At 41.7% G+C, this 10,833-nt stretch overlaps 1 protein-coding gene across 1 annotated transcript in view; it reads left to right on the top strand.

The window, feature by feature from the left end:
• The first annotated feature begins 5,053 nt into the window (after nt 1–5,053).
• The window catches only part of MAN1A1 (mannosidase alpha class 1A member 1), a 160,336-nt gene continuing 154,556 nt past the window's right edge, over nt 5,054–10,833 (top strand). The window contains exons 1-2 of the mRNA XM_069487757.1: nt 5,054–5,263; nt 5,525–6,370. Of these exons, the coding sequence (XP_069343858.1) occupies nt 5,768–6,370 (603 nt within the window). The 5' untranslated portion in view covers nt 5,054–5,263; nt 5,525–5,767. The remainder of the gene's footprint in view (nt 5,264–5,524; nt 6,371–10,833) is intronic.

The raw sequence follows: 10,833 nt of genomic DNA, 5'->3' as shown, positions 1-10,833 counted from the left end.
TTTTTCCTTTGTTTCTCTCAGTCAAAATAGTCATAAAATTCAAATATTTTATATACAAGGACCCCTAATGGGCGTTGTTAGCATTCTCGGTCCAGTCTTTCTGCCCCAAGCCCTTGATTTCCTAATTTTTCAAGCACTGACCCATAATGTCATTCTCCTCACTTTGAGACTTTGCCATCACTCACATTTTCTCAAGGCTTTAGGAGCTATTAATATAAAGAATATTATTCAGCCTTAAAAAAGAAGGAATGTCTGTCACTTGTGACAACATGCATAGAATTGAAGAACATTATGCTACGTGAAATAAGTCAGGCACAGAAAGACAAAATACCACGTTCTCCCTTACACGTGAAATCTAAATCAATTGAAATCAGAGGCAGAGAATACAATCACCATTCTACATTACAGAGGCTAGAGGTGGAGGGATGGGCAGAGGGTACAAAATCTCAGACAGGAATTATTTTTTTAGTTCTGTTGCACAGCTTGGTGAATATAGTCGATTATACAGTTGTACATTTTAAAATTACTAACAGATTAAATTTCAAATGTTTTCACCACAAAAAATGTTAAGTATTTGAGGTGATGGATATGTTAAGTAGCTTGATTTAATTAGTCCACATTGTATTTATAAATCATAACATCACTTTGAACCCCATAAATTTATACACTTATAAATTGTCAATTTACCAAAAAAAAAAATGGTTAGTAAACCTTTTGATATTATTTATATAAAAAATGGAGAAACATATTGGGATCCTCCACCTACAAAACCTGAGGCTGTTCCTCACAACCACCCTTTCTTTTCCAGTGGATATTATCCAAACAGAGGACAGAAGTTGAAAAGTGACAACCATATGAAAAGCACTTCATCCAAAATTTCTTCCCTGCCATGCTTTTCTGGGTCCTATAAGAATCCTATAGATACTGTTCTGTCTCCTCTTCCAACATTAATTCCTTTTTTAGGGGAGGGGAGAAATTGAATTAAATTTCTTGAATCCCTACTGTGCTAGACATATGACTTATATCATTAACCTAAGAGCTACAGCAACGTTGTAGATGAAGAACGAGAGACACAGAAAATAGGTGACTTATCATCTATGGTCACACAGAACACATGCATGTTCTATATAGTAATATCTCTCTATTCAAACCCTTACCCAGAAAACCTCTCCCTATGCTTATTTCTTTCAGTCCCTTTGTTAATCAAATCAAAACAAAAATATCATGTTTGTTCTAGTACTAGTACTAGTGATATTCTTCAAACCAAAAGAAAGCTACATATGGTGAAGGAAAACTATACCTAAGAACTTTCAAAAAATTTTTCTGATCTTGAAAGTTGGTTAATATTTCTGAAACTATCATTATATCCCCTCTTTCAAATAAATCTGTTTGTCCTGAGGCTCCAACATTCATGATAAATAAAACACTTTCTTATTTAATGCTACTTTGACTACTAGCATTGCAACACTATTTTTTCCAACATTTTATTCTTCCCTAGGGTCTTTTCAGTCTTCCTAGTACAGGCTAGCAACCCAAAGCACCATGTACAACTTTGTTCCTATGGAGAAAAATGCTCCAAAAGTTCCAAAGAGCCAATTCACAAATACTTGTGGGACACAATGGTTTTAAGTTGGGGACAGCTAATACTTATGAAATGAATGTTCAAAACAAAAACAGATCTTTCAACAGAAGCCTACAAGAACAGAGGCGGCATGTATAGTCAGCCCTTGCCATTGTCTTAAAAAATAAAAGCAAAACCCTATTCTGACCTGGAATTTGAAGACAATTATAAAATCTCCTATAGGAAGATTTTATCAGAAATCTAACTTGTTGGAGAATTTCAGTAGTTATTACACATACAAATTAATTTCTTTTATTAGATTACTTTTTATTTTTAAATCAGAGCACAATTCTCAAAAAGATTCTTCCATAAACTTCTAACTAATACCTTCTGGAAACTTCCTACTAAGAAATGTTTTTGCACTTTAGTTTTTGAGAACTTATAATTTTATAAAAATATTAACTCCACAGTTGTTATAACAATATTGCCAATTTTTCCTCTGTAACCTTGCTTATAATTGTCACATTTCATTTTAGGCATGTTAATGCCTAAAACGTAAAAGTTAAATTTACCATTTGCTAAATATTGTTTTTAAAACAGAGAAATCTAAGCAGCCAAGTAAACTAGATATTTCTTTGTAGTTTTGGGGGGGGGGTATCTCTAACTATAGCCAGGTTTTAAAAAATTACTTGATTTTAAAGATTTTATCTTGAAAGACAAAAATGTACAAATTGTCAAAGAAATACACAGAGACCATAAGCACTGAAAAAAGAAAATGGAAGAATTAATTTTGCAAGCAAACTTGTAAAAACTACAAGGAAGCTGTACTTCAGAAAAACTGGCCAAAGAAAACACATAGCAAATATTTAAAGGAAAAAAATCCCAGAAAATTACTAAGCTTACATTAGACAATTTATAGTGAGAAAATAGCAATTTTATCACAATCATCGTATTCATAAAGATCATGACACATCTTCAGGTAGATATGGCCGGGGAGTCTGGACTTATGGGACAATGTTAAAGTTTTATTACTTGAGGGACTAGAACCAGTCACCTTTATTTTTTGTTTATCTCAGGTACAAGCCACTTTTTTCAATGGTAGAATGTGAAGTGCTGTGTGATATTGAGATCATAGCAAAGTGCCAGATTTTGCTTCTACAATATGCACATTTTTTACTTGTTGATTATTCTCTACTCCTCCCTTTGCATGAGTGCAGAGGGCTTTGTGTGGTTATTTTAAAGGAGTTTGCTCCTTTGCTATGTCTCTTCAAATACCATCTCTGAATTTTTTAAACTTTCTCTAGGCCAAATATGGGCATTCTCATATATTTTTCATCCCACCTAACATAGACTTGGGCACCCTTTTGTACGTATCTATAATCAACTTCTCATGCTCATTTCTTGTTTAACAAATTATGAAAGCCAGGCTACAATCACAATAAATTGGCCTTATGAGAAACAGAGAAAATAATCTTAAAATAAGCTTCATAAAGGTAAACTGAAATAAAAAGAGCAGTTACTTTAAAAGATTTAGAAACAATATAGATTAATCAAATTTAAATTTCTTAGGGAAAAAAATTATCCATAAATCCATAAACTAAATTTTAAATGTTTCTACTACAGAGGTTACATGCCCAAACCCATTTGGTATCAAAGTTAAAGAGTGTCAGAATTAAGTTATAACTTCCCTTCATCATCATTTTAACATGCACTTAAAAAGTAGATTTTATTGCTTTTCTGGAATACTTAGTAATATTTATTTAAAATTAAATTTTCTAAATATTTCAAAAAAATAAAAAAAATAAAAAAATATTTGTGTGGCTATAAGAAAAAATTCCATTCTTAAAACATAATTTTTTAAATTATAAATCATTACACCCCAAAAAAGATGATTATAAAGAGACCACATTCAGGGTAATTAACCCCAATTTCTATCTATCTGCCATCTATCTATGCATGAGGTAACTCAATTTTAAGGATGTTTTTAGAAACAACCAACATTATTTCACAGTGATGCAAACTTTCTAGCCTATTCAACAACCTACAAATGTAGTCTGAAACAAAAATCATTTTTCCATCCTTATTTTTTTCTTTTTCAGCCCTTCTAAACTTTATTACCCTGCTTGGATATGCTGCACTCTTCTGGGCATAGAATTTCATAGCAGGTATCAAAATAATCAAGTCATAAAATAGGCTTGATCAATCAGCAATTTCCTATTAAAATGAACTTTGAGTGTATGACTGACTCATTTTACACAAAACAAATATACAAAAAATGGTTAAAATTAATAATTAAATGAAAACCGTAATAAAGATTCCTGATAAGTTTTCTGTTTTCCCATACAGTTTAACAGCTCAAAACAGCTGTATTGTGGGCACCTTCCTGAAAGGTGCCAGCTGTTTCCTTTAAGAAACAAGTTAGAAACAGAACTAAAATCACATTTCCAGAGAAGGGTGAGGGAAAATAAGGCTGCTACAAACCAGCTTTTAAAAATGGGAAGTCCGTCAACTTTTTCTTCTCTGATAACCCTTTATTTGCGGAGCAACAGGGGAATTACGAACACATTTTGGAAAATAATGCAGTCTTGAAAACAATTTTCTATTGCACCAACTCCTCACTTCACTGGAAGTAGTCGGATCCAAGACTTAATTTCAACACAGTGTTCAATTTATTGCTTGAAGCTATGGCAGCATAGAACTCTTCTTTGAATGGAAAATTTGACCAACTTCTATGAGGTAAACGAATTTTGAAAGTGGGAGAGGGCGGGGGAGGCAAACAACTTTTTTTTTTTTTTTGAAGGGGGAGAGAGTGCATACGAAGAGTCCCTAAGCAACCACAAAACTGTAAGTCTCTTAGGATGTAAAAGGATGTTAGACCAGAGAGCTGAAAAGCGCTCAGGAGCACGGCTCCTGGAACTGAGGGACTTTGGGGTTAACTGCTACCGGACACCGGGGGAATCCCGGCCTTGGGTAAGAAGGGGATAATTGGGGGAAAGACGCGCTTCAGAAAGGCGCGGTGCCTGGTGATCCCCAGCGAGACCCTGCCTTTCCCGGAACACCCTGGGGTGGGCCCCGAACGCCTGGCGCGGGTCGGAGGAGAGGCAGGGAGGTCCGGGTCAGCCCGGGCGCCCCCCGGGCCATTCGAAGATCCATCACCCTCGGGACCCGGGCCCGAGACCGGCGCGGTAGAAACTCCCCGACCCCAGCCCCGCCCGCAGCTTCTCGGCCCGGGCCCCAGCCACGGGTCTGCCAGTCCTCATTGCCGCCGCTCCTGCCTGCCTCGTGCCGCCAGGACCCGCGCCCTCCCCGCCCCCGGCAGGGCCCCTGCCGGGCTGCGCTTCCCGTAAACTCCCCGCCCCGCGCAGCCCCCTCCCCGCCTCGACCCCGCCCCCGCGGGTCCCTGGGCAGCGCGTGATTGGCCAGGCCGCGCCGTCACTCTCCGGACGCGTCACCGCCCTCGTTTCCTACCGCCCCGAGACCGGCAGTGATATTAGTGCTCGCGGGGCCGCAGCGGAGGGCATCGTGCTGCCCTGCTCGCTGCTGCTCGCCCGCAGGTCGGCGCGCTCGCCCACCTGAGCCGCGCCGGGGCGCAGCGCGCTCAGCCGCCGCCCGGGAAAAAGAGGCAGCTAGTCTCAGCTCGGAGATGGGGAGCGGGCGAAGTTGACGAGTCCCCCGCTCACGCTGCGCCCCTCCTGCCCAGAGGTGCGCTGCCCGCCTTCCAGGAGGTGTCCGCGCGCGGCCCTGCCCCACGTGCACGCGGGACACCCCGCCACCCTCCCCCGGGACCCGAAACTTCACCCCAAGTCCAAAGAGTGGGCTCCGAGGGCGGTGCCCGGAGCCGGACTCCGGACTCCGCGCAGGGAGCTGTCCTGGCAGCTCGCGAGGCGTCAGAGGGCGGAGACCCGCTGGAAACTTTATCATCATCATCGTAATTACTACGTTTTACTGTTTTCTCTCCCGCAGGGGCTGCAGCCAGCGGTCTGTCGCGCGTGCCTGTTTGCCCAAGGAGCCGCCCCGGGGAGAAGACCCGGAGGGGAGTTGCTTCCCCAGGGCAGACCTGCAGCCCAGCCGAGGGGCTTGGGCGGCCTGGATGCGCAGGACCCGGCCCCGCAGCCGCTGACGCCCGGCGGCGGCGAAGTTTGGCTGCTGAGCGGCGCGGCGCGGGGCCACTGGACAGCCGGCGGCCCGGCGGCAGCGGCCGGAGCGATGCCCGTGGGGGGCCTGTTGCCGCTCTTCGGCAGCCCGGCGGGCGGCGGCCTGGGTGGGGGGCTCGGCGGCGGCGGCGGCAGGAAGGGGTCGGGCCCCGCCGCCTTCCGCCTGACGGAGAAGTTCGTGCTGCTGCTGGTGTTCAGCGCCTTCATCACGCTCTGCTTCGGGGCGATCTTCTTCCTGCCGGACTCCTCCAAGCTGCTCAGCGGGGTTCTGTTCCACTCCAGCCCCGCCTTGCAGCCGGCCGCCGACCACAAGCTCGGGCCCGGGGCACGCGTCGAGGACACGGCCGGGGGACGAGCCCGGCGCCGCGAGGAGGGCGCGCCCCGGGACCCGTCAGCCGCCCTGGAGGACAACTTGGCCAGGATCCGCGAAAACCACGAGCGGGCTCTCAGGGAAGCCAAGGAGACCCTGCAGAAGCTGCCCGAGGAGATCCAAAGAGACATCCTGCTGGAGAAGGAGAAGGTGGCCCAGGACCAGCTGCGTGACAAGGAGCCGTTCAGGGGACTGCCCCAGGTGAATTTCGTGCCCCCCATCGGGGTGGAGAGCCGGGAGCCTGCCGACGCCGACATCCGCGAGAAGAGGGCAAAGATCAAAGAGGTGAGTGCACGGTGCCAGAAATCCCTCTCGACGGCCGTGTTTTGCTGGGAGAAACTGGAGACCTTTGAAACTCTTAAGGCTACAGCATTACAGTGTAGGGAGAGATGGAGGTTTTCGCCTTTCACCAGGTGCTGTGTCAAAGGCTCTTTCATTTCCTTTTTTTCAGTATCATAGTTGATGTGACCAGTTAAGATCTGAGGTTGAATGTTGTTGCTTTTAACTTGCATGCTCTGCTCTGGTGAGCACAACCCATACGAGGTAGGTATGATAAATACATGGGCAGGTGATATACAAACCACCTCCTTCACTGGCCGCTACTCGTTTAATTATCCCTGAGAACAGTAACAGCGAAGGTAGTAATCAGCCCCTAATAAGGCTTGGACGTGGCTTTAAAACGAAACTTGAATGTAAATGCAAAGCATCAATCAGGCGTTTGATAAAAAGGTTCTAATGGCAGGCCAGCACACCCCGCGTTCAGTCATGTGACCCCATTCTGCCAGGTGGCATTCAGTGTGTACTTTCAGACCAAAGGTGAAACTCGAGAACTTCCCAGCATGGGAGGATACATTGTTTACTTTTTTTAAAAAATGAAAATTTAAAAAGCTTGTCTGCTCCCTCTTGTATTTCTAGCGCACAGTCAGCAATAGGGTATTCCATGTGATGCAACAGGTTCGCCTCCACAGCAGCACAATGATGACAAACTTAATCTAGAATAAACATGGACTTTGATAAGTATTGGTACTTTCTCGTAGTTTTCTGTTAGAACTCGTAACGTGATTAGTTCATGACCAGCTTAAAGCTGAAGGGGGCCTTAAAAATCATTTCAGGCTGTCATTTTAAAGATGAAAGTTGAAGGGCCCAGAGCTCCAGAACCAGTCAGTGACTGAGTCAGGACTTGAATCCGGAAGCTGGGACTTTCTCCCAGTCACCTGTCACTTGGCTCTCTATGGACGTGCCTCCTTCCAGGGCTACCCCGCTGTGTGAAACTGAGCCAGGCTGGGTTTTACACACAATCAAGAGCTGTAGGAACCATATTAAAAGCACACGTCATTTCAAATCTTGATTCAGTTTTCTAAAATACATTATGAATGGAAGTAATATCTTTGCCATTTAAAAAATAATACACAGAATCTCTGTGAAAATAAATTTTGTATTAATATTTTGATCTTGGGTAGATAATCAGGAAAGGAAGCTTGCTGATACCATTTTCAGAGAGTGAACAGAATTTTGAGGTAGTGAAGAGGTGTTTAGATTAAGTGGTTGCAGAATGAAGGCAGCACGATTGTCACAGGATTTGTGACTCTATAATGTAACACCAGATGAACTTGTTTAAGCTGCAATTGAGCAAGTTAAAGTGGATTTGGATTTCTTTCAGTTTACTCTGGGAAGAATGCCTTCATTCCTCCCATGCAGATAGCTTCCTTCCACCGTCCATTAGCCTTCCTGCTTCTTTGGGACCCCTTCTCAGGCATAGATCCCACCCAGACTTGGGGGAATGGATTCTACTCACCCGGACAACTTCTGTCTAGCAGTTTCCCTTCTCCATGAAATCCTGTCAGTGTTACCAAACATGGAAGGTGGAACAAAGCTCTGCCTCTTACTAAACATCCTCCCAGGCTTCTTAAAAATATCCAACCCAAACCGTAGGATATTAATCCCAAATGATCTGTATCTGCTTGTGTTTCCCTTAAATTTGAAGAGTGTAATTTACACATTTCATACTTCCAAATTCATTTGAGCTTCCAGTTAGGGCAGATCACAGTTGTCGGAGGAAAAGGTTTTAAGTGCTAAAGATGCATAGGTGTTAAAAAGCTGTTGGTACTGACCCATAGTGATTAAAAGTATATTCAGAGCAGAAGCTGTGGGGCAGTAGCAGTCACTTCAGGACAGCGTATTAATTGTGTGCATATCCATCCCTGTTAGATCCATGTTATCCGTGTCTCTAAATCACAAGGTCTTAATTAACCACGTGAAGGAAGTTTATGTAGCCTCTGTATAATGTGCTCACATCTTCGCACCTAGGTGTTTTGAAACTGCCCAGTCTTGCATAAAGTGGTGGAACTAAAAGTGTTCTTTAAAATTACGTGGTGCCGGGAGAACCCACAAGAGCCAGCATAATTAGCTTCAGTGTTTGTTTAGTCAAAGACTAACGGGAAGAAATGGATTATGATTTTCCATCAGATTAGTTCAGGCAGGTGTATTCCTTTGCAAACCAAAACAACAACAAAAAAGTAATTCATGATGCTATTCTAAAAACTAAGCTGTAAATGTTTGGTTTCAGAGAGAAAAGAGTGGTTGCCTATTGTGACTAGGGCATTGAACTTGAACTTTGCATATTTAGATTCAGTTTCAGGAATCTGTGGACTTCTTGTCATGGAACAGTGGATCTTAGCCTTGGTTTTGTTCTTTATTGATCCTATATTTCCTAGTTCTGTTTATACTTACGTTCTCTATCACATGTGAATGCACTAACTCTTTTATTGTTAAAATTTATAAAGTATAGGCAAGTCTGACGTGTTGGGATCTTGGACTGTAATTTGAGTTCAACTCATTTTGTAAATTTAGTTCAAAAGCAGTCAGTACTATTTTTTATATTGCGAACACACTTATGTTTCTGGCACTGCAGTAAATTTTTAACAAATTTGTGTCTTTGGGAAGATAATCTGTTAATTTCAAACAGGACATTGCCTAGCACCTTTCACAAAATGGTGTTAAGTGCTCTCTGCCACTACTCTGATGGATTGATTTAATACCAAATTAAGATTTTCTTTCCCCACCCCTATGAAAACTTTGTAAACACCTTGAATTTTATTGAAGTTTGTAATACGTAGTACATATTTATTTTAATAAGTTTGATCTTCTTAAAATTTGTACTCAAGTTGTCCTTAGCTTTAAAAAGCAATGTTAGAATAATGAAGCACAGAACTTAAAAGAGCACACTGGAATTTTTAGAAAAATAGTCCATTTACCCTCTTACCCACCCCTTTTTTAAAATCAGGAAACATTTTTAGCATTTTTTTAGACTATACAATGAGCTTGTTTTGTCCTTTAGGATTAGGATCTTAATCCAGTTTGGAGGATTAACATTTTATTTTTCATTTTCTGAAATTATGGGGGATCCTAAACAGTAGAGGCTGAAGACAGTCAAATTGTCAGAGAGGATTCCTTCTTTCTCAGACTGGAATCCTTACCAACCTCAGTAGGGGTTGGGAGTGTATGCAGGCTGGCAGCCTTGGATCTATCACATAAAGCTTTAGGACCCCACAACTGTGGGATCACAGTTGTCTTCTCTCAGTTTCTCCAAACAATACTTTAGTTTTTTATTACAGACCTATTTTTGTATAATCATAAATTTAAAGAAAATTTTCATACTGATGGCTTGTGATTAAAATATACTGTTATTATATTTTATACTAACCTTAGGTATATAGCGTATAATTTATGTTAATGATTGACAATTTACCCTTTTGGTAAAGATCAGATCTGGGAATAATCTACCTTGACAGGTTACAATGAAACAAAACACTTTTATTTTGAAACTTGACTGTCGAGTTTATTTGTATGGGTAGTCTGATGTGGAAAATAATATTTACAAATTAATAAAAGCCAGACCAAAGGAGCTTCGACACCCTTGGGATGCTTGCCTGTTCTGCTACCCTTGCTCTGCTCCCTGCTGAACACAGGCCAGTGGGGCATTGCCCCACCTAGGGGCCCTTCCCCAGAGGAGGGAGGGCGTGGAGTGTTTGTACAGGATTCTCTCTTTAATAAGAAGATGAATAAATTAAGATTTCAACAGTATAAGTATTCGAATAGATGCTGATTATTGAATATTAATATGCAAAAGCAAGAAAAGATTGTTAATGGAGAGTTAATTGTGTTCAGCTTAATTTTCTGTAAGCTATTGATAATTTCTCCAAGAGGAGTATTCTGTCTTTCTCTTATCAGGCAACTAAGACTTATACAAAGAAGCTGTACATAGGACTTAGAACCTAGTTAAAAGTGTGAAAATAAGTTTTTTAAAAAATGCATTTTCAAATCAATGCATCTGTATTTCTTAGATGTGCTAACAAACTAAACCATCTTGAGAAATTTATCTAAGTATTTTGCATGTGTAAAAAGTACCTTTGAGATCTGAATTTGTTGGAATTCGTTGGAAAACTTACATATTTAAATTAGATTTTATAAGCTGTGGTAGTACAAAGTCTTAAATTATTTCATAAAGTATCATATCATAGTGCAAATTCTTTATTAAAGAGAGTTTAAAGCATGTGTTCCAAGGTCAAAGAGGAGGAATACCTATAAATCTGTGTCAGGGAAAAGGTCTATATATACAGGGTAGATCAGAATTGCACTGGAACATGCTTATGCCCCCAGCCTAGTCTAGCACCTGTGGCCTCTTAATTTCTTTATAATCTACAAAATCATAAACATGGTTTGTCAAAGATGAGTTTAGATTGGTCAAA

This window comes from Eulemur rufifrons, chromosome 15, assembly GCF_041146395.1.
Source record: "Eulemur rufifrons isolate Redbay chromosome 15, OSU_ERuf_1, whole genome shotgun sequence".
In the NCBI taxonomy this organism is placed as follows: domain Eukaryota; kingdom Metazoa; phylum Chordata; class Mammalia; order Primates; family Lemuridae; genus Eulemur; species Eulemur rufifrons.
This window is presented reverse-complemented; position numbering and strand designations above follow the sequence as displayed.